This window comes from Fundulus heteroclitus, chromosome 22 (assembly GCF_011125445.2).
Source record: "Fundulus heteroclitus isolate FHET01 chromosome 22, MU-UCD_Fhet_4.1, whole genome shotgun sequence".
In the NCBI taxonomy this organism is placed as follows: domain Eukaryota; kingdom Metazoa; phylum Chordata; class Actinopteri; order Cyprinodontiformes; family Fundulidae; genus Fundulus; species Fundulus heteroclitus.
This window is the reverse complement of record NC_046382.1, coordinates 3,385,773-3,409,521: the sequence shown is the minus strand read 5'-3', so window position 1 is coordinate 3,409,521 and position 23,749 is coordinate 3,385,773. Positions and strand designations below refer to the sequence as shown.

The following is a 23,749-nucleotide window of genomic DNA, read 5'->3' as shown; positions in this document are numbered from 1 at the left end:
CTCAGCGCTGGTTTCACATAGATTAGTGTCTGGAACCTGGAGATGCTGGACACAGCTGAAGGACTCAGAAGCTTCAACAGGTGTCTCCTGGGAGCAGGTGTCCACAAAGCTCTCCAGTTCTTAAGGGGGCTTTGCTGCCAAGCTGCTGTCCAGCAGAGGTTTCACACATCTGGGATTAAACAGAGATCTTGCCCAGCAGGTTGACTGAGCCTGGAAATGGAGTTGGAGAAGATTGGCAGAACCAGGATCCCCAAGTCCCACCACAAGGTTTGTTTCCCTCAGTGATGATGGATGCTGGTGAGCTCCATGCCTCTGATCTAGTCCTACCTGTGGAGCAGGTGATGCAGTCCATGGTGACCTGGATCAGTGGTCCTGCAGGAGTTCTCCATGTCTGGTTCTGGTTCTGGTTCTGCAGAGCAGGCTGGAGCCAGAAGACCTGAGTGGTCTGGAGGGTTGATGCCCTGATAACAAGTCTGTGATGGATTTAGGAGCTAATTCAGGGATTTATAGACTAACAGAAGGATTGTAAAGTCTATTCTCTGAGATACAGGGAGCCATGGAAGGACTTCAGAACCGGGTCCATGTTCTCTACGTTCTTAGTCTTAGTGAGGACTTCAGAACCGGGTCCATGTTCACTACGTTCTTAGTCTTAGTGAGAAAAGAGCAACGTGGTTGGGATTGGGTCTAACATACAGGTAGAAGGTTTAGATGAAGCTAAAATTTTAGATAGCTCAGAAAGCTCTACTGCTTCTAAACAGTTCAGACACTGTACAGGTTCTAAAGATTCCTCCAATGCTGCCTCACTTACTGAGGACGAGGTAATCATGTTTGGGAGGATGCCAATTATTTTATTTTTAATGGCATCAATTTTATTTATGAAGAATCCCATAAAATCATTACTGCTAAGAGCTAAGGGAATGGATGGATCAACAGAGCTGTGGCTCTGGGTAAGTTTGGCAACTGTACTAAAGATAAATCTAGGATTATTTTTGTTCTTAATTAATGATGAAAAATATGCTGCTCTAACTCTGCGAAGGGTCTTGTTATACAACAATAGACTGTCCCTCCAGATTAAGTAGGATTCCTCTTGGTGTGTAGAGCGCCATTTTCTCTCCAATTTCCTAACATTGTGCTTCAAGGAACGCAGCTCTGAATTAAACCAAGGAGCCAGCTTCCTGTGAATAATCACCTTCTTTTTCAAGGGAGCTACATTGTCTAATGCAGAACGCAATGAGGAAGTCACACCGTTAACAAAGGTATCGATTTGTGAATGGGAAGAAACAACATTGCTGCCATCTACAGGGTATTTCTGCAATACTGACAATATTAAGAGGGGGACAGACTCTTTAAGTTTTGATACAGCATTATCCAAAAAAGATCTACTATAATGAGTTCTCCACCCCTCTTTTGGGGGTGGAGAACTCCGTTAGATTAAACCCAAATTTTATTAAAAAATGATCAGACAGGGCACGCATGTGGCGCAACGGGTAGCGCGACCCATATACAGAGGCCTTAGTCCTCGACGCGGTCGACCCAGGTTCGAATCCGACCCGCGGTCCTTTGCCAAATGTCTCTCCCCCTTTCCTGTCAGCCTACTTTTGAAAAAAGCAAGCCACTAGAGCCGCAAAAAATCCCCCAAAAAAAAATAAAAAAATGATCAGACAGGACAGGGTTGTGAGGAAATACTGTTAATTCTTCACAATCAATGCCATATGTCCGCACAAGGTCTAAAGTATGAAGCCAAGAGTGCGTCGGTTTATGCACATTTTGAGCAAAACCAGTTGAATCTAGGATAGTTTTAAAGGCTACACTAAGGTTATCACATTCAGTGTCAACATGGATGTTAAAATCACCCACTATAATAACCTTATCAGTATTTAACACCAAATCAGATAAGAAGTCTGACAACTCATCCAAAAACTGAGAGTAAGGGCCTGGTGGACGATACAAAACAACAAACAGAAGAGGTTTTATTGCTTTGCAGTTTGGATGAGGGAAACTGAGGGTTAAATGTTCAAAAAAACTGTCGTTATTAATTGGCCTGGGACTAATTAATAAATCAGACTGAAAGATAGTTGCCACTCCTCTTCCTCTTCCCACAGATCTGGGAATGTGGAAATTTGAATAATTGGAGGGAGTTGACTCATTTATACTAACGTAGTCCTCTTGTAGCCAGGTTTCTGTGAGACAAAATAAATCAATCTGTTTATCAGAAATCAATTCATTAACTAACAAAGTCTTTGGAGGGAGAGACCTTATATTTAATAGACCACATTTAATTCTTTTATTTTTTGGTTCAAAGTGAGCCGTATTGATTTTTATTAGATTTTTATGATTTGTTCCTTTTAGATCAGTTTTTGATCTGTTAAGTTTTGGCCGTGGGAAAGACACCGTCTCAATAGGATAATGGGTGGGTAACAGTACAGAAGCTGCAGAGAGGTGTGTTAAACTACGGCTCTGCTTCCTGGTCTGGACCCTGGATTGTCAGCATTTAGGAGAACTAATAAATCCGGCCAGATTCCTAGAAAGAAGAGCAGCACCATCCAAAGTAGGATGAATGCCATCTCTCCTGATCAGACCAGGTTTTCCCCAGAAAGTTCTCCAGTTATCAATGTAGCCCACGTCGTTTTCAGGACACCACCTAGACAACCAGCGGTTGAATGATGACATGCGGCTAAACATGTCATCACTGGTCAGATCAGGCAGGGGACCAGAGAAAATTACAGAGTCCGACATAGTTTTAGCAAACTCACAAACCGAAGCAACACCAACTTTGGTGACCTCTGATCGGCGTGACCGGGTGTCATTACCGCCAGCGTGAATAACAATTTTGCGGTATTTACGCTTATCCTTAGCCAGCAGTTTTAGGTAAGATTCTATGTCGCCCGTTTTGGCCCCTGGTAGGCATTTAACTATGGTCCCTGGTTTCTTTAGTGCCACATTTCTGACTATGGAGCTGCCAATAATTAAGGTCGGCTTCTCAGCGGGTGCATCGCTGAGTGGTGAAAATCTATTAGAAACGCAGACGGGTTGGTGGTGATCTGGGGTCTGTAATCTAGAGCTATGCTTCCTACGAACTGTCACCCAGCCAGCCTGGTTACCAGGCTGCTCGGGTGCTACTGCTTTAGGTTCGCTACGTGAAGTTACTCTATGCGGCTCCTCGCTAGCAAAAGAGCGGCTATCAGCTGGTTTTTCAACAGCACGGAGCCGGGTCTCCAATTCTGACACCCTCGCCTCCAAAGCTACAAAAACACTACATTTATTACATGTACCATCATCACTAAAGGAGGCAGAGGAATAACTGAACATCTGACACAGAGAGCAGCAGATAGGAGACTTAGTCAGGGACGGAGAAGCCATTATGAGGCTAAGGCTTGGCTAGCGCTAGGCTAACGCTAGGCTAAAGCTAGGCTAGCGCCCTGTTATCACGCCAAAGAACAAACCGTGTGAAACACGGAGTTCCCAAACGTGATGAGCAGCCACAGACAATGTTTTAAAAGTGCTTATGTTTGGAAACAGATGTTACAGCAAAGAGTTTTAAAGATAAAAAGCGAGAGAGCCTGGAGCAACACACTACAGTTCACACAGCGACAACAGGAAGTGACACAATACGCCTTACCGCAAACAGGAAGTCCTCACTAAGACGTTCTTAGTCTTAGTGAGGACTTCAGAACCGGGTCCATGTTCTCTATGTTCTTAGTCTTAGTGAGGACTTCAGAACCGGGTCCATGTTCTCTACGTTCTTAGTCTTAGTGGAAGGACTTCAGAACCGGGTCCATGTTCTCTACGTTCTTAGTCTTAGCATACCTCTCAACTTCTAACGACTGTTGAGAGTGAGATTGTGGCCCCGGGAGGGGGGGGGGGGGGGGGTGCTGTTGGTCGATTCAAGACGGTCCAACGGGGGGGGGGGGGGGGGGGGGGGGCTGATGGTCGATTCAAGACTTAACTATCATGTTACAATTTGTAATACAACATGACGACTTACCATTTAATTCGCACGCAACACGGACCGTACAGGTGTTTCAATTTTGATGAGGGACACTTGTTTGCGGCGGCGCTCCTTGCAGCTGTGTTACCTCGACTAACGGACGTGCGGAAACCATTGTACCGCAAAATGGTTCCGCCATGACGCGAAACGTCCGGACGCGTGCGTTTCAAGAGTGAGATTTTCATTGTAAGATTGAGATTTTCAAAGTAATGCGTGTGAGCGTGTGCAATTGATGAAATGCGTGTGTCACACGGTCAATGCGTGAGAGTTGAGAGCTATGGTCTTAGTGAGGACTTCAGAACCGGGTCCATGTTCTCTACGTTCTTAGTCTCAGTGGAAGGACTTCAGAACCGGGTCCATGTTCTCTACGTTCTTAATCTTAGTGAGGACTTCAGAACCGGGTCCATGTTCTCTACGTTCTTAGTCTTAGTGAGAACGCGGGCAGCAGGTTCTGGATCAGCTGCAGCGTTCTGATCCACTTTTTAGGCAGACCTGTGAAAACACCGCTGCAGTGATCAGTTCTGCTAAAGATAAACATGGATTAGTTTCTTCAAATGCTGCTGAGACATCAGTCCTTTAATTCTGGAAATGTTGTCCAGGTTCTAGAAGGTCCACTTTGTCTTCAGATGGAGGTTCAGGTGTGAGTCCATCACTACTCCCAGGTTTCAGGCCTGATCAGTGGTTCCTAGCTGAAGCAGCTGAAGCTGTGAGCTAACTCTGGATCTCTCCTCCATCGGTCTTTCTACAGGTCCAGGGGGGTTCTTCTGAGGCCAGGTCCTCTGCGTTCTCCGCGGAATCTCGGTGGACATCATATTCTAGAAGCCGTAGGAAGCAGAGGAGGACGGTATTAACCGGTGAGCGCCGCTGTCTCAGGTGAGTACCGTCAGAAGACCAGGATGCTGGACGTCCCAGTGACCTTGTTCATGTCCAGGAGTCCATCTGGAGACCAGGTACTGTGGCCTGGCAGAGGACGCAGAAGATGGCGAGCAGAGAAGAGACGAAACAGACACCTCCACCCGCAGCCAGCACCTGAACAAGAGACTGCTGGACCACTTCAGACAGCTGGCGGCCAGCAACCAGGACACGGACCAGGTGAGGCTGACCAGGTGAGACTGACTGGGTGAGGCTGACCAGGTGAGACTGACCAGGTGAGGCTCACCAGGTGAGACTGACCAGGTAAGGCTGACCAGGTGAGGCTGACCAGGTGAGACTGACCGGGTGAGACTGACCAGGTGAGGCTGAGCAGGTGAGGCCGAGCAGGTGAGGCTCACCAGGTGAGACTGACCAGGTGAGGCTGACCAGGTGAGGCTCACCAGGTGAGGCTGACCAGGTGAGACTGACCGGGTGAGGCTGACCAGGTGAGGCTGACCAGGTGAGACTGACCGGGTGAGACTGACCAGGTGAGACTGACCAGGTGAGGCTCACCAGGTGAGGCTAACCAGGTTGGGCTGACCAGGTGAGACTCACCAGGTGAGGCTGACCAGGTGAGGCTGAAGAGATGTTCAGGTTGTGTGTCTTTGTGCTCAGGTGGATCTTCAGTTTCTGGATGAGGTGATCTCAGACGGCGCTGACCCAAACTGCTCGGACAGATATGGACAAACTGTCCTCCACGAGGTCACAGCTGATGAGGTTTCCTTTAGTCTGCTTGAGCGGCCTGCAGTGTCTCCGCCGTGAATCTGAACTCAGGTGTGTGTTCTCAGGTGTCCAGAGCATGGAGCGTAGATGTAATGCGGTTCTTCTTGGACCGGGGATCAGACCACCTGTCCTCGGATCAGTTTGGAGTAACGCCTCTTCATGTGGCTTCGGCCCTGGACTATGAGGACATGGTCCAGTTCCTGCTGGATCGAGAAGGTATGTGTGTCCTGAGCAGATCTCTGCTCCGTAGGTGCTGAAGGTCCCCACTGCAGGTCTGTGTTTCTGTTGTCAGCAGCTGATCCCAACGCTCCAACTGTCCTGGACCAGCAGACTCCTCTTCACTACGCAGCCAAGAACGACGCCGTTGGCTCCATCGAGCTGCTGCTGCAGGCCGGCGCCTCCATCAGCTGCACCGACCACAAGCAGCGCACGCCGCTGCAGCTCGCCGCCAGCATGGGTAAGGCTGCGTCACACCTGTATGGCAAGTCGTTTTAACATAAATTCGGTTTCGTCTGACTATCCGTAATTACATTCCAGATATCTTAAAATGCACTTTGACTAGACAAAACTACAATTTGACTATCCGGAATGGTAATTTAAGATATCTTTATTTACATTCTGACTAGGAAGAATAATAATTCAAGATATCTTCAATTACATTGTGACTAGTCAAAATTCCTTTCAAGATATCTCAAATTACGTCACCGGATTCGTCATTGAAAGCGTCACACATCCGTAGACGTAATTTAAGATATCTCAAACGTAATTATGACTAGTCAGAATTACAATTTAAGATATCTGAAATAAGACATTGCGTGTAAGCCCCTTATTGGCTGTAAGCTGCCCAAAGCTGCCTAAACAATCAATGGCGCTGGCTGTTTTCGACATAATTGTAAGAAAATGCCACAATACAGAAAGAGCTTTTTAAGTATGGGATATGCAGAGAGGGCGAAAATAGTATACTTGAAGAATGCTTAAGAAATTTGCAAAGAATTTCGGATTTACTTGCTGCCGACACACACAATGCACTGAAAAACGGCTAGCTGAAAGCGCTACTGTCGACTCATGTCCAAGCTGGAAATAAGGAATATTCCTCAGAGTGGGCCAGTTCAGTTAATAACCAGATGCAGTTTTTATACTGTGGTAAATTATGGTAAAGCCAGCTAGCTCTTGATTTTGACATGCTAGACGGCACAAGGCATTACAGCACCCTCCTTTAGCTTCTCTGAAAACAAGAGCGCACCTCTGGTTCATGTGTGATGAACTATGGCAAGCCGTTTCGTAATTCAAGATATCAGTAACGTCATTTTGACTAGTCAGAATTACAATTCAAGATATATTAAAAGGAATTTTGACTAGTCAATATTACAATTCAAGATATCTTAAATTTAGTTTTTACTAGTCAAAACTACATTTCGCCTATCCAAAAATACATTTAAGATATCTTGAATTATGGTGGCATTTGAGATATCTTTAATTAGAATTATGACTAGTCAAAACTCAATTTAAGATATCTTGAATTGTAATTTAATTGTAGATATCTGAAATGGGTATTTCAGATAGTCAGTAATTCGTTTGAGATATCTTGAATTGACGTTTCCATACAACTCAATGGAAAATCTGATGTCATTTCGACTAGTCAAAATACAATTTGAGATATCTTAAATTGCTAAAACGTCTAGTCATAAAACAATTTGAGATATGTCGAATGTAAGGGCGGTAAAACCGAATTTATGTTAAAATGGCTTGCCATACACCTGTGACATTATCTAACCAATGACATCACCACCTGATGACACAGTTGACATCATCAGTGAAGTCATCAGTGGCGTTGTCAGTGACATCATCAATGGTGTCATCCGTAACGGTGACGTCATTAGTGACATCACCGATGACTTCCCGTCATAACCAGCTGGTCCTCTGCTTCCAGAGCGCAGTGAAGCAGCTCAGGTCCTGCTGGACCTTGGAGCGGATGCTGGGGTGAAGGACTCTGATGGACAGCTGTGTATCACTGCTCTGATTGGCCGGATGAGTCACGTGGTAACTACGGCCCGCCCCTGACAGAGAGCAGCGTACTGATTGGTCTGGCGGGGTTGTAGTCACCTGCGTTGTGTTCAGGCTCAGGCGGCCCTGCGTCAGTTTCACGTGATGGACAAAATGACGAGGCAGCAGTACTTCTACCTGAACCTGCTGGAACCAGAGGCTCACCTGGCAGGTAACACCGTCCTGGCAGGTAACACCGTCCTGCAGAGTCTCAGAGCCTCCGTTAAGCACCAGAATAACATGTCTGCTTCTCTGTGTTGTAGGAGCAGGACTCAGTGAGCCGACCACCCCAGTAAGACAACCTTCCACTTAAACTAGAGTCCACAGTGGCGCAGCGTAGCTCACCACCGTCAGGGTGGGAATGACTGTATAAAGACTGGCTAATGGTTTAAGGATGGTTTGGCTAGTCTGAGACCAGACTGGAGCTCCATAAGAGTAGTGTGAGAGGATCATGGAGTTTAAAAACACCTCAGCACAGTGAAGTGTTTAGCAATTCCTAATTATTATAACAGTTTATGTCAGATCTAACAGTTTTGCTGATTTTATCAACATGGCTCCTAAAATTTACCTGAGGGTCCAGAATTATTCCTAAATATTTTTCTGGTGGTACTTGCTCAGTAAGGACCCCATTGATCTGAATATTCAAAGACTGTAATGACATTTTCTTAATTGAAAAGCAAATACAGTTAGTTTTCTTTGTGTTGGGAGTTAATCAAGAGTCATTTAGCCATGATGATAATCTCTGCAAGCTGTTCTGCAGTTTTTCACTGACTACAATACTGTTTTTGTCCGATGTATAAACAATGGTGTCATCAGCATACATTTGCAGGTTAACTTCAGGACAAATTTCATGAATACTATTAACATACAAACTAAAGAGGACTGGACCTAGGATAGTTCCTTGTGGGATCGCAGTTACTATTTTACGAAATACAGATTTACTGTTATTAATGACGACACATTGTTCACGATCTTTCAGATATGATTGAAACCAAGACAATGATCGTTCCGAAAAATTAAACGATGAAAGCCTTGAGATCAGTAAGTTGTGATTCACCGTATCAAAAGCTTTCCTCAAGTCAAGGAAAACTGCGCCAGTGATTTGTCCGCTGTCAAGTGATTGTTTAACCTTTTCAAGCAGCAGACTTATAGCTGTCTCTGTGGAATGATTATGTCTGAAGCCAAACTGAAGGGGATGCAGAAGATTGTTACTTTCTAAATACAATAGTAGTTGTTCTAGAATAATTTTCTCCATCACTTTGACATGACCGGAACAAGACTTATCGGCCTGTAGTTATTGATTTCATGGGGACATCCCGCTTTGAAAATCGGTTTCACCAAAGCTTTTTTCCATGCATCAGGAAATTGCCCGGTTCTGATGGAAATATTAACTATGTGGGTTAAAGGTTCTGCTAAAATATTGCTATATTTTTTAAAAACATAGCGTCTAACTTATACATATCCTTTGCGTAAGAATTGCTTAAGCTATTAATAGCTTTTTGAACAGCAGAGTAATTAATTTCCTTTATCTTGAACAAATCGGAACACTTTTTGTTAGGTTTTATACCATGTATATCCACTGGAGCTGGTAGGAACCCATGGTAGCTGTGTTTTTCTTTGTCCCTTCCATAGAGTTTTAAGAAACCTATTCATAGTATTACAAACATTGAGAGTAATACAGCAATCATTTATCTGATTCTGGTGGGAGACATCCACCCAGTTGACCTTTGCTAAGTCGGCCTCAAATTTGGGTAAATCGTTTCTTGGAATTTGTTTTATATTCTGTCTATTGTAACCACTTACAAAACGAGTTTGAGGTAGTTTTCTTGAAATGAGAGTGATATTGTGGTCGGATAAGCCGCACACCAGGTTACGGGCTTTTATAATTCGACCAGGTTCATTAGAAAAAGTAAAATCTATTAAAGTTTGACTCTTTTTAGTGATACGAGATGGACCATTCATTAACTGATGAAAATAAAATTTTGCTGTCAGATCTCTGTGATTTTTTAATTTTATCATCCATCCGGTTTTTATTAAAATCTCCCAAAATGATTACTTCACTTTTATGTTTAAATCCTTTTAACAATTATTTTAAGTTATTATAAAACGTTGAACTACAACATGATGGAGGATTGTATACTACCACAATATTAAAATTTATACGAGGTAAAAGACAAACATTTATACATACACATTCTATTAATATCTGCTCATCTATTAATATCTCATTGACGTTAAACAAGTCTTTTATATAAATTAATACTCTCCCTCCGCGGCCTACAACTCTATCCTTCCTAAAACATGTGTATCCAGTTACATCAATCATATTAGTAGGAATGTTATCAGTTAGCCAAGTTTCACTTAAACATAAATAATCTAAGTTAGAACCAATTAACAATGTTCTTATTTCCTCACATTTAGATATGAGACTTCTTATATTTAAATGTCCTCCAAAAAGGTTTAGGTTTCAGTGCAGGGTCCCAGACCACTCTAGCATGGTTAATAGTTTGAAAGAATAGATAATGTTTTTGTGTGTTTATTGCCTCCGTATATAATGTCTTTAGCTTACGTCGGTCCGGTCTATGTCTCTTAGTCATGTTGGAATTGGCCATCCAGTTCTCCCTTTCACTTCTTCGTAACGGTTTGTTGTTGATAATCCCAGCACTAGTATGCAGTTTGACGGGTGGGCGGTCCCAGGATCTCCATATTGTGAATGGTCAATACAAACGTTTGTTGACAGTGTGCTAGCGCCGTCGGTCTTCAGGGTTGATACATCGGACGTCGTAGCAAGGTAGCAAGCCGCAGATCTGGCACTGGTCACTCCACGCTCTGCACTCAAAACAGTCTGATCAAACTGCTGTCCAACATGTTCTTAGATGTAAAACACGCGCTGCGACACATCGCCACCAACACCTCCAGAGCCCCGATCTCCACCAACCAGCCCCGGCTCGTTGGCGAGTTGCCCTTCGATCCCGACATCTGCGGATGAGTTTGGTCCTGGATTAAGCTGCACATCACCCGCTAACAAGAGCAGGAAAGCCGTACTAATGTCAATATCTCATTCGAGTGGCTTGATTTTTTAAGCGTAGTAGCTCGCCTCGAAGTTATTCTGTAGATAGCAAAATATACATTAATATACAGCAAAATGACCATGTCCAAAATAGTTCAAATGAACGTTAATTTCACCTTGAGAGTCCTGTCTTTGTTCGGCTTGAAAAAGGTGACGTAGTAAAAGTCCCATAACGAACAGAAGAAACATTCAAGCAAGAAAGATTTTTAGAACGCGTGGCCTGTTTGGGACAAGCCTACCGCGTACGGTGAAGAAATTACCAGGACTCCATTGTTGTCTTTTATCTGTGCATTGTTGCTCCATCGATCCATCAAATGACTCCTTGGTTAGGAATATACTGGCTAAAAAGGTTTTAAAGGCTATAAAGATAAAATCATGGCAGGTAAACACAGAGCCCAACCAACGTGTGGCGCCATCCTGACAGATGAACAGAATTTCTGTACGTTCTCCCCTGGGCTCTGGTAAAACAGCAGCCCAGCACCACACACCTGACGGTTTCAGGCTTTCCTCGCTTAGACCTGACCGGACCATCAGTTCCCATCAGCCAGAAGAAAACACAAGACTGACAACTTCACGAGTGTTGAAATTAATAAGGGCCTGCTCCTGCTTATTTCTGAAGGCCGGTCTTATGCTGGTTTAAGATTTGACCGTAAAGGAGAAACAGATTATCAGAGGCATTTAAAATATGCATATTTAATTCATTTGGAATTCCAAGGGACAAAGACAATTTACAAGCTTAGTTTTCAGTATGTTACAATGTCCTCTCAAGGCATTGCAGCTTCTTTGTCTAACGTCTTCTTCACAAACCCATCTTATATCAGAATGCCCCTCCCGGTTAGTTTGGGGGTTTTGGGTCCAGACACCGTGTCTCCAGGTTCTACCTGCTCTCATAACAAGGAGTATATTCAGTATGGCAGATTTAGTGCCCAAATTGTCCTATCAGGGGTCAAGCCAGATGGCCTCAAGAACCATGAAATAGCTTTCAGCCCTTAAAGCAAACATCCTGTGAACTGTGTGTTTTCTGCCTCAGAGGGGAGACACAGTTCCTCTTATTATTCTGCATATAAATGCCTGATTAATATAACAACTAATGATATTTTCCACAACACAAGTTAGGATGTGAACAATGAAGGCTGCAGACACACTGAAATACAAACAAATATTCTATCTAACAAAATAACAAAAGCCTTTGGTTGAATTATAACTATTATAGCACTTATTCAACAATGAATTGATTTAAATGCATTTTAACTAACTTTTAATATACTTGCACCATATTCACCATACCTTATCTACATGACGGTATGTATATTTTAGTCTGATAGATATTTTAGAACAGCTACACGTAGATTGTCATCGGTGTCCTGGTTCCTGAGGCAGACCTTGTTCTGAGCCGGTTCTGTTGATGCGTTCCCATCATGGATGACGTTATAAACCAGCTATTCACATACGCCCCATGCAGGATTCAAACCGGAGCATATTCATATATATCCAGATTATCTGGAATGTATAGTATATATTTATATATACTGCATAAATAAACTTTATTAGAACTTGCTTTTGGATGTTTTTAATAACATGAGCATCTTCCAGTCTCTGAGCATCTTCCAGTGGAGTTGTGAGCGCTCTTTAGTGGTAGAATATTTAATAGTGGCCCCGGGAAGCCGGCAGCTGGTCCCCTGCTTTCTGGGCTGGAGACAGGTGTGCTGCCTAAGCTACCTGCCCTGACGAGGCCAGGACCAACAGCACCAGAACCACAGTGATTCTGATGTTGACCCGGTACCAGCAACCTGGTACCGGGTCATGATACTGGCTGCATGATACCTCGCTGGCATAGAAGGAGCTGGAGCGTCTGCGTCGCATTGAGTGATGCTAGCTAGATGTAGCTGGCGTTAAGGCCTGAGGTCTGGTACCCGCCTTCTGTAGACAGTCTGAGAATCAGAATCACAATCAAGTTGACTTGGATTTGACTTGGTGTTGATGGTGCGACAAAACAAAAAAAATAGAATAGATATATAAACACGATAGACTGTGTGTTAATATAACGCAGAAGGTCTGGAGATGCTACGTTGGTGTAGCTTGTTAGTCCTGAACGGGGGAGAGAGGCAGGGTCAAAGGTCACAGGTGGCTCTGGTCTTGTTGTTGTGGCGTGAGGTTCTGGTCCTGATGGAGCACAGCCTGTTCTGGTTCTGGTCCTGATGGACCGCAGCCTGTTCTGGTTCTGGTCCTGATGGAGCGCAGCCTGTTCTGGTTCTGGTTCTGATGGAGCGCAGCCTGTTCTGGTTCTGATGGAGCGCAGCCTGTTCTGGTTGTGGTTCTGATGGAGCGCAGCCTGTTCTGGTTGTGGTTCTGATGGAGCGCAGCCTGTTCTGGTTGTGGTTCTGATGGAGCGCAGCCTGTTCTGGTTCTGGTTCTGATGGAGCGCAGCCTGTTCTGGTTCTGATGGAGCGCAGCCTGTTCTGGTTCTGGTTCTGATGGAGCGCAGCCTGTTCTGGTTCTGATGGAGCGCAGCCTGTTCTGGTTCTGGTCCTGATGGAGCGCAGCCTGTTCTGGTTCTGGTCCTGATGGAGCGCAGCCTGTTCTGGTTCTGATGGAGCGCAGCCTGTTCTGGTTCTGGTCCTGATGGAGCGCAGCCTGTTCTGGTCCTGATGGAGCGCAGCCTGTTCTGGTTCTGGTCCTGATGGAGCGCAGCCTGTTCTGGTTCTGGTTCTGATGGACCGCAGCCTGTTCTGGTTCTGATGGAGCGCAGCCTGTTCTGGTTCTGATGGAGCGCAGCCTGTTCTGGTTCTGATGGAGCGCAGCCTGTTCTGGTTCTGGTCCTGATGGAGCGCAGCCTGTTCTGGTTCTGGTTCTGATGGAGCGCAGCCTGTTCTGGTTCTGGTCCTGATGGAGCGCAGCCTGTTCTGGTTCTGGTCCTGATGGAGCGCAGCCTGTTCTGGTTCTGGTTCTGATGGAGCGCAGCCTGTTCTGGTTCTGATGGAGCGCAGCCTGTTCTGGTTCTGGTCCTGATGGAGCGCAGCCTGTTCTGGTTCTGGTTCTGATGGAGCGCAGCCTGTTCTGGTTCTGGTCCTGATGGAGCGCAGCCTGTTCTGGTTCTGATGGAGCGCAGCCTGTTCTGGTTCTGGTCCTGATGGAGCGCAGCCTGTTCTGGTTCTGGTCCTGATGGAGCGCAGCCTGTTCTGGTTCTGGTCCTGATGGAGGGCAGCCTGTTCTGGTTCTGGTCCTGATGGAGCGCAGCCTGTTCTGGTTCTGATGGAGCGCAGCCTGTTCTGGTTCTGGTTCTGATGGAGCGCAGCCTGTTCTGGTTCTGGTTCTGATGGAGCGCAGCCTGTTCTGGTTCTGGTTCTGATGGAGCGCAGCCTGTTCTGGTCCTGATGGAGCGCAGCCTGTTCTGGTTCTGATGGAGCGCAGCCTGTTCTGGTTCTGGTTCTGGTCCTGATGGAGCGCAGCCTGTTCTGGTTCTGGTTCTGATGGAGCGCAGCCTGTTCTGGTTCTGGTCCTGATGGAGCGCAGCCTGTTCTGGTTCTGGTCCTGATGGAGCGCAGCCTGTTCTGGTTCTGATGGAGCGCAGCCTGTTCTGGTTCTGATGGAGCGCAGCCTGTTCTGGTCCTGATGGAGCGCAGCCTGTTCTGGTTCTGGTTCTGATGGAGCACAGCCTGTTCTGGTTCTGATGGAGCGCAGCCTGTTCTGGTTCTGATGGAGCGCAGCCTGTTCTGGTTCTGGTTCTGATGGAGCGCAGCCTGTTCTGGTTCTGATGGAGCGCAGCCTGTTCTGGTTCTGGTTCTGATGGAGCGCAGCCTGTTCTGGTTCTGGTTCTGATGGAGCGCAGCCTGTTCTGGTTCTGGTTCTGATGGAGCGCAGCCTGTTCTGGTTCTGGTTCTGATGGAGCACAGCCTGTTCTGGTTCTGGTCCTGATGGAGCGCAGCCTGTTCTGGTCCTGATGGAGCGCAGCCTGTTCTGGTTCTGGTCCTGATGGAGCGCAGCCTGTTCTGGTTCTGATGGAGCGCAGCCTGTTCTGGTTCTGGTCCTGATGGAGCGCAGCCTGTTCTGGTTCTGGTCCTGATGGAGCGCAGCCTGTTCTGGTTCTGATGGAGCGCAGCCTGTTCTGGTTCTGGTCCTGATGGAGCGCAGCCTGTTCTGGTTCTGGTCCTGATGGAGCGCAGCCTGTTCTGGTTCTGGTTCTGATGGAGCGCAGCCTGTTCTGGTTCTGGTCCTGATGGAGCGCAGCCTGTTCTGGTTCTGGTTCTGATGGAGCGCAGCCTGTTCTGGTTCTGGTTCTGATGACACGCTGCAGTCTGCTCTGGTCCTGATGGACTGCAGCCTGTTCTGGTTCTGGTTCTGATGACACGCTGCAGTCTGCTCTGGTCCTTAGCGGTGGCACCAGCGTACCAGATGGTGATGGAGGAGGTGAGGATGGACTCAGTGATGGAGGAACTGCACCATCATTGTCCTTGGCAGGTTGAAGTTCTTCAGCTGCCTTCTTCAGGAAGTCCATCCTCTGCTGGGCTTTCTTGGTGAGGGAGTTGATGTTCAGCTCCCACTTTAGGTCCTGGGAGATGATAGTTCCCAGGAAGCAGAAAGACTCCACAGTGTCCATGGTGGAGTCACAGAGGGTGATGGAGGTAGCTGGGGCTGAGTTCTTCCTGAAGTCCACAACCATCTCCACTGTTTTTACAGCGTTGAGCTCCAGGTTGTTCTCCTGCACCAGGTCACCAGATGGTCAGCCTCCCACCTGTGGACCTGATGGGATCTGCAGGGTGTTGTCCAGAGAAGTGCACTAAAACATGCCAGCAGAGGTAGTTTGAGTAAAACTTTATTCATGTAGCACCCCCCAAGATTAAACCACAAAGTGCTTTACAGCAGCAGATAAATGAAACCAAAGCAGACCTAAAAAGGTCAATCTTCAGCTGGCCTTTAAAAGAAACCTCTGACTCCTGGAGCAACCGAAGACCAAGCTCTGACTCCCTTGGTTTTTAAATCAGGATGAGGGACAACCAGCAGGGCGTGGTCCCTGGACCCTAAGGGCCCAACGGGAGGCAAGGCAAGGCGAGTTTATCTATAGCACCTTTCAGTAACAGGGTTAGGGACGTAACCGACGCCGTCTGTCCATACTGAGCTCTCCCAGTCACGCCTAAGGTTTGAAAGTGCGTTCCTTTGGAGGTTCCAGACCATGCTTTGGGAGGAGACTCCGGGGCAGACCTGGAAAATGCTGGGAATGGAGATGGTGACTAGGGGGAGGATGTCTGGTACTTCCCTTCTGGACTTGTACTACCAACCTTCCAGTCTCCATGTTTACGTCCTGCAGGTTCTAGTTGAGGGAGTACAGGACATAGAAAAGATGACGGTAAAATCTGACCTCTCCATCAGCTGCAGGTCGTGGTTCTGGAGGGCAAACTAGACCTCATCATGGATCCGGTCATTCTCAAACTCATTGAGGTTAAATGGAGACTTTACGGCAGGTAAGTTCTCCCTGATTGGTCTGACATCCTAATGAGATTACTCGTTAAGATGCTCCGCTGACTCCAGGTTGGGGGCATGGACTCTCCTCGTCCTCAACTTCCTTCTCAATGTTTCCTGGACAACTGTCGCCATCTCTGTGTCCGCCTGCCAAGACTCACCTGATCGCTACAGCTTTCCCCAGGTGAGCCTCTCAGCTCAGGTGACTCTCACCTGTCTGTCTCCCGCCTGCCTCACTCCTGTGTCTCTGGCCTGTCTGAGTCAGGACTGGTGGCGTGTGCTCCTGGTGGTCCTGGCGCTCCTGCTGACCCTGGAGGAGGTGTACAGGGAGGTGCAGGACATGGCGTCTTCCAGGAGGAAACTCCTCCTGCGCCGCCGGTGGATGGAGCGCCGATTGCAAGACGACCTGCGCTGCTGTCACCCGATGTGGCCTCAGGTTGGAAACAGGACGTCTTTCTTAGGGGGCAGTAGTGGCGCAGGAGTTCATCCTGTAGCTGCTGGGTTGCCGGTTCAAAGCCCTGCTCCATCCTTCTCTGCCTGGCAGCCCTGCTTCTGTCAGTCTGCCCCAGGGCAGCTGTGGCTGGATGTAGCTCCCCACCGTCAGGGTGTGAACGGATGAATGACTGAAGCGCTGTAGAGTGCAGGACCTCCACATGTGTGGATTCTGAATGTGTGATCGTGAGTAACGCCGCCGTGTGGACCGGCTGCAGCACAGCGGTGTGTTTGTGTCTTCCAGGAGAGGCTGTACCTCCTGAGGGAGACCAGCAGGATCGGCAGCATGAGGGGCAACTACAGCCGAGACCTATGGTACCAACAAAGCTTCCGTCTCCTCGCTTACAATCAAATGTCTTTAAACCCTCTGCTCAGTTTTCTGTAATCTAAGGATGCTATTTTAGTAACTGAGCTTCATCTTTCTCATCCTGACATTTTATTTTACTTTCTATATTTATTTTCCCCTTTCTGTGTATCTGAACACTGCCGTCTTTCACTTTGCTGCTGGGACACCTGAGGTTCCCCTCTGATGGATGTTAAAGCTTATTTCTATGCTTTTCTATCCATTTTATTGTATTATATGCATTTTTTACCTAAATATTGAGTTTACAACAAACATCTTAGAACACCGTTTACATGAGTTTAACTCCCACAAAAGCCACATTATTCCACATATATAAAATATGAAAGCATAGACACACATCACAAAGTTTTAACTAAATACAGTAATAATGTATCGGAGGAAGAAAATGCAAATAGACCCTGAAATGCAGTCACTACTGGAGCCGGATGTGGACTAGGTATTTATTTATAACATATTTTCACATTTTACCACCAAAGTGAGGACTTTGTTGTAAAGTGAGGAGCTTTTTGGGCTCAGGGTTATGTTCAGGACCAAGGTGCCTTTTTATTATTATTATTTTATTTAATAAAAGAATAATAATAAAAAGGCACCTTTAAATAAATGCATTTGTTACACATGATTGTTTCTGTAGAGGACACATAAAAAGTGGAAAATGTGACAGAGGCAGAGGCTTTTTATTGCTGCCATCATCAGTGGTTGGTGTCATTACGCCTCGCTGAGGAAGGAGATGGTGGGAGGCCCACATGTCAGCTGCAGGAGAACCTGCAGGAGAACCTGCAGGAGAACCTCGTCCATTCTGCAACCATGACTGGTTCTGAGAAACAGGACAGAGGATGAATTTAACGGGTCGCCATGGCTGGATAAATCTATCAGCGCTTCCAGTGTGTCTGGTGGTCCTGGTGGTTCTGCTGACCCTGGAGGAGGTGCACAGGGAGGTGCAGGCATGGCGTCCTCCAGTGTGTCTGCGGTGAAACCAACCATCTGAGCGACAGCAGCAGAACCGAGCGTTTCTGACTGGGCGAGGCCAGACACAGATTCTCTGAGAGCTTTTAGGGAAGTTTACATTTTCCAGCTTCACATAGATTACATCCATTTCTACTCAGTCAAAACTGCCTGTCGACACACAAGCTTCAGAAGCCCTTAAACAATATTTAACTTTATGCAAAAGTGTAATAATGGGTTTCTAATAAGCTTTAACAAGTGCTGATCTTTAAAAGCTAGCAAAGTATTTGTCCAGTAAACGTAGAAGAATTTTAATAATCTTTTTAAAGCAGGACAGCTTGCTCCCTGCCTGCTGGTGAAGGCTGGGCTGTTAGAAAACGTTGGAAATAGTTAATGTGTGAGAGGAAGAGAGAAGTCAGAGGATATTAACCCTGAAACACAACCGCTCCAGACTCACTGTCCTTTCCTCTCAAGTGTCAGATGTGTTCAGGTGCTTCATTTCTACCTGCTGCCAGGAACGTCTTTGATTGGCTGGTTTACTCGCTGCTGACGGCGTCCTTCAGCGTTCACATGGCCGATGTGTTGCAGCCGTCCAGGAGCCTCCACACGGTCACGCTGCGCCTCTTCTCCATCTCCATCATCTTCCTCTGGCTGCGGCTCATGAAACACGTCCGAGCCTTCAGGTACAGAACCTGCTTCCCAGACACGCTGCCGTTCACCTGTTCTCCGCTCAGGTACGAGAACGCCGCTGCTGCCCACAAGCAGAGGCGGGTAGAGTAGCAAGAGACCGCCCTGCAGTCAGAGCAGCGCTGCTTCAACGTAGTTTTAGTCAAGTAAAAGGAAAAGTACACAACCAAGAACGTAATAAAGAGCAAAAGTACGCTCAGAAACACTGATTTAATATTTAAAAATGATGTCATCATACAGACAAAAATATGAAGTTGTGTACAAATTCTGGTATTTTAAAGACAATTACAAAGAAACAAATGCAGGCAGAAGAACCACTTTTCCACATGGACTGATGAAAGCAATAATTACAGCAGATAATGTAAATGCAGCACATTAGAGCAACACTGCTGCTTCCTGCATGTTCAGCTGACCTGCAGACGGCTCCACCACTGAGCTATATAACACACTGGAGTGCTGATTTAGCCTAAAAACTGAAGTCACTGGCCGCCATCTTGCTACTCCCTACTCTCACAGAATCCCACAGGATTGGGTTGCAACAACAAGCAGTTTTCTGGCTGAGTGAAAACGTTTCACAGGTAATTCTACAGTCAGTGGATGTACTAACACTATCAACTACTAGGAAATTAGGTGCTGAAATATTTTACATGTTATTCATATTATATATATATATATATATATATATATATACATATATATATATATATATATATATATATATATATATATATATATATATATATATATGTAAATATATGTCTTTGTATGTAGTTATTTATATATTTATAAATGTTAAATATATATATTTAAATGAATAAAATGCAAAATATTTCAGCACATGACTTTCTCAGTACTTGATAGTTTTAGAATATAATATAAAAGTATATGGCATTTGACATTTTAAAAGTCTTAAGCCCCCCCTGAACATGAGAAAATCCTCGTTATTCGATGCTGTAGCGCACATATTCCCTAGTTACTGGGGGGAAATAGGGAGTACCAATATGGCGGCTGGTGGCTTCACAGAGACTCGTTCTAACAGCGGCTATTAGCACTCCAGTGGATAACATAGCTCAGTGGGCTCCATGAGCTCAGCAGGTGGGAAATAACAGAGCTGGTCTTTAATCAGGAGGTCTCACTTCAACACAGATGTAGGTGTGTCTCTGGTGCATTCCTGGTTAAAACTCTTCGGTGGGAAGAGGAGTCAAAATGTGATCCAGGAGCAGCGATATTCTTTATAATGTTACTCAAGTGAAAGAATAGAATACAGACCAGTCCTATAAGTATATTTTCTTCAAATGATTACTAAAGTAAACTCAGAAAATGTAACTAACGGGTTTATCACCTCATCTATCGGTTGTCCCTCATGCATCGTTCTCACGTTCTCACGTAACGCCAGCATGCCACTCGTTCTTTTCTAGCTTCCGCTTGCTGCCTGCACACTTCTACAGTTTATCTATCCCGTTAAATTGTTCTACCATGTTCTATAAAGCTTTTACCATATTCTATAGCGTTCCCATCATGTTCTAGAGTTTCTAGAATTCTTTACAATGTTTCTACCATGTTCTATAAGGTTCCTGCCACGTCGTATAGTGTTCCTACCATGCTCTGAAGCTAAACCTTCTACCTCCAACAAACTAGCAGCAGATCCAGGCTGACCCATGGTGGAGACTGAAGGTCCAGCAGGATGAGCTCCTCCAGCTCATCACCCAGTGCTGAACCAGTGGGTCAGGGCTGGGTGGTGTCCTCTACCTTCTAGATGCTTCCCTGCTTCCACACCTGAAAAACAGAATTGATCATTACAAGTGATTATAACATTTTTATACGCTGTGGTGGGGTGCACATCTACAACATGCAGGAGACCAGCCCTGAGAGCCAGAGCTGGACGCCAGTCTTCAGGTGTCTTCACATGGTGCTATCCCTGTTGGAGCTGATCTGATTGGTTGATCTTGAAGGCGGAGGTCGATCCGCACCGATTGATGGAGATGATTCATCTCATGGCTGACAATCTGTGGCGTGCCGTTCTGCAGGTTGATGGGGCCGTTCATCGTCATGTTGGGGAACATTGTCGGGGATGTGATGCGTTTCCTGTTCCTGTATGCTGAGATCTTCATCCCCTACGCCTGCAGCTTCTGGATCATATTTGGAGGTTAGAACACGTTTTGTCTGAAGGCCATGACTTCAGTTCCCCACTCTGATGGAAACCCTGATGTTCTCCCAGGAACATCGTCAGTTCCCAGCATGCAGTCTGCCTCAGGTCTGCTCTACAGTCTGTACCGGATCACTCTGGTGGATGAGTATGAGTACGCTGCCATGGTGAGGGTGGACAGCGTCATGGCTCCTCTGCTGTGTGGCACCTTCCTGGCAGCGTCCTCCATCTTGTGCATCAACCTGCTGATCGCACTCCTAACCGACACCTTCCAGAGGTCAGAGGTCACAGCCGGACTGGTCACAACACAGTGAGAGAAAAACTGAGCTGGACTAGGACTGACTGATGGATTCATTGTTTCAGGGTGCACGATAACTCCCAGGCTAACGCCGTGATGCAGCAGGCTGCTGTCATCCTGCAGATAGAAGAGTCCATGCCCCGCCTACGCCGTTTCTATGACGACCAGTACATCTCCAAACGCTGCTCTCCGCTGGGTGACACCTGTGCAAACATCACACTAAGCTCTCATTACCATCATGAGTCTGGGCACATCACAGCACAAGTCAGGGTGTGTATCAGAAGAACCGCACATTTTCTTTAAATGCATCTGTACTGGGGTACTATGGCACTGTTGGTCCTGCAGGACGCTCTGGATCGGTTCCTGGTCCTACAAAGGGACATGGAGGCCACCAGGAGTTCAAGGTGAGAACAGGACACACAGAGCAAGTTAGTGTTAAACTGTGAGCAGCAAGTCTGACATGGACTCTCTCTACCAGGGTCCAGACGGAACAACGCCAGCAGAACCAACAGGAGAACCATGAGCTTCAAGACCTGCCAATCCAAGAGCCTCCAAAAGCTCAGAAACAGGAGCTGCAGAAAAACTGTCTGTATAAGGACCAGAAGAAGCTAGAGCAGCAGAACCAGCAGGACCAGCAGGACCAGCAGAACCAGCAGGACCAGCAGGACCAGGATCCTCAGCATTTGCAACAAGAGCTTCAGGCCATCCAAGCAGAGTTGAGAGAGCTTCAAGCTCTGGTCCACCAGCTGGTTCAGACCAGGAAAGACTTTGTTTAAAAAGACTTAGGAGATCTTTTCCCAGTCAGACCAGGCATCCTGATCTATGTGCCTCCAGGTTCTGCAGAGGTTGCATGCCTCACTTTGATACCTATAAAGTGTGGTGGTATTTATGGGTTTCCTGATGGACCTTGTAAGTCCACGTGGATTTATTTATTGGAATACAACTGTGAGAAAAAGTGATTCCTCCTGATTTCTTATGTTTTTTCATGTTTGTCACACTTAAGTGTTTCAGAACATCAACCACATTCAAATATTAGTCAAAGACAACACAAAAGGCTGTTTTTAAAGAAGCACTAACCTTCTCCTACAGGACCTAAGCACTGTCGTAAACACTGGCTGCTCTCTGCATGTCTCACACCCTACAGCACACTGTCACTGAGAGAGAAGTGTGTGTGTGTGTGTGTGTGTGGGGGGGGGGGTGTGAAAAAGAAAGAGAGAGAGCGATGAAGAGAGACAGATGTGTGCGGACGGATAGTTTTGGCATTCTCAAGCTGTACAGGGCGAGTGGATCCGTCAGAAACAACACCAAGATTTTTTACTTTATTACCAGAGGCCAAGTTAATGCCATCCAGATTAAGTGATTGATTAAGAAGTTTATTTTTTAAAGACCCTGGCCCAAAGATTACAACTTCTGTCTTGTCAGGATTTAAATGCAGGAAATTTAAAGTCATCCAGCTTTTGATGTCATCAAGACATGACTGCAGTCGAAGTAACTGATTGGATTCATCAGGATTTATGGATAAATATAGCTGAGTATCATCAGCATAACAGTGGAAATTAATCCCATGCTGTCTGATAATTTTGCCAATCGGAAGCATATATATAGTATATAGAATTGTTCCAAGGACTGAACCCTGTGGTACTCCACAAGTGACCCTAGAGTTTGAGGAAGATTTATTATTTACATGAACAAACTGGAATCTGTCTGACAGATAAGATTTAAACCAGCCTAATGCTTTCCCCTTAATCCCTACAGTATGTTCAAGTCTTTGTAGGAGAATATTGTGATCAACTGTATCAAACGCAGCACTGAGATCTAACAGGACAAGTATAGACACAAGTCCATTATCTGAGGCCATGAGAATATCATTAGTGACCTTCACCTGAGCTGTTTCAGTGCTATGATGAGCTCTGAAGCCTGACTGAAACTCCTCAAGTAGGTCATTACTTTGTAAATGTTCACAAAGTTGATTAGCAACTACTTTCTCAAGAATTTTAGATAAGAAAAGAAGATTAGATATAGGTCTGTAATTTACTAACTCATCTTGATCAAGAGATGGTTTCTTAAGTAAAGGTTTAATAACAGCTACTTTAAAAGCCTGTGGTACATATCCATTTAATAAGGATAGATTAATCATGTCTAAAATAGTGCCACTGATACAAAACAACAAACAGAAGAGGTTTTATTGCTTTGTAGTTTGAATGAGGGAAACTGAGGGTTAAATGTTCAAAAGAACTGTAGTTATTAATTGGCCTGGGACTAATTAATAAATTCAATTCAATTCAATTTTATTTATATGGCGGCAAATCATGAAACATGTCATCTCGAGGCACTTTACAAAGTCAAATCAATCAGATTATAAAGATTGGTCAAAAATTTCCTATATAAGGAAACCAGTTGATTGCATCAAAGTCCCGACAAGCAGCATTCACTCCTGGGGAAGCGTAGAGCCACAGGAAGAGTCATCTGCATTGTACATGGCTTTGCTGCAATCCCTCATACTGAGCAAGCATGAAGCGACAGTGGGAAGAAAAACCACCCATTAACGGGAAGGAAAACCTCCGGCAGAACCGGGCTCAGTATGAACGGTCATCTGCCTCGACCGACTGGGGTTACAGAAGACAGAG

At 45.8% G+C, this 23,749-nt stretch overlaps 1 protein-coding gene across 5 annotated transcripts; it reads left to right on the top strand.

Annotated features, from left to right (window-relative positions):
- On the top strand, window positions 1–22,081 carry LOC105922217 (transient receptor potential channel pyrexia). Of its 5 annotated transcripts, XM_036126458.1 has the most exons (20): window positions 1–80; window positions 200–267; window positions 4,737–4,842; window positions 4,920–5,080; window positions 5,516–5,617; window positions 5,689–5,839; window positions 5,916–6,080; window positions 7,554–7,663; window positions 7,742–7,856; window positions 7,930–7,958; window positions 16,104–16,195; window positions 16,263–16,377; window positions 16,459–16,629; window positions 16,930–17,000; window positions 18,507–18,674; window positions 20,706–20,824; window positions 20,897–21,101; window positions 21,188–21,392; window positions 21,468–21,526; window positions 21,601–22,081. In XM_036126458.1, exons 2-20 carry the CDS (start codon window positions 217–219, stop codon window positions 21,896–21,898), a joined length of 2,493 nt encoding a protein of 830 aa, XP_035982351.1. In that variant the 5' UTR covers window positions 1–80; window positions 200–216; the 3' UTR covers window positions 21,899–22,081. The 5 variants fall into 5 exon arrangements, with proteins under 5 accessions (XP_035982351.1, XP_035982354.1, XP_035982353.1 ...); XM_036126461.1 differs by having other exon boundaries at window positions 35–267; window positions 5,516–5,602; XM_036126460.1 differs by having other exon boundaries at window positions 35–267; window positions 5,919–6,080.
- Window positions 22,082–23,749: the final 1,668 nt, after the last annotated feature.

Excerpts from the sequence above, each read along its gene's own strand:
- LOC105922217 (XM_036126458.1), top strand. The coding sequence starts at position 217 with ATGGAGTTGGAGAAGATTGGCAGAACCAGGATCCCCAAGTCCCACCAC. Across the intron at positions 4,843-4,919 it reads GAGGAGGACGGTATTAACCG|GAGTCCATCTGGAGACCAGG; the intron begins GTGAGCGCCGCT and ends GTTCATGTCCAG. Across the intron at positions 18,675-20,705 it reads AAACACGTCCGAGCCTTCAG|GTTGATGGGGCCGTTCATCG; the intron begins GTACAGAACCTG and ends GCCGTTCTGCAG.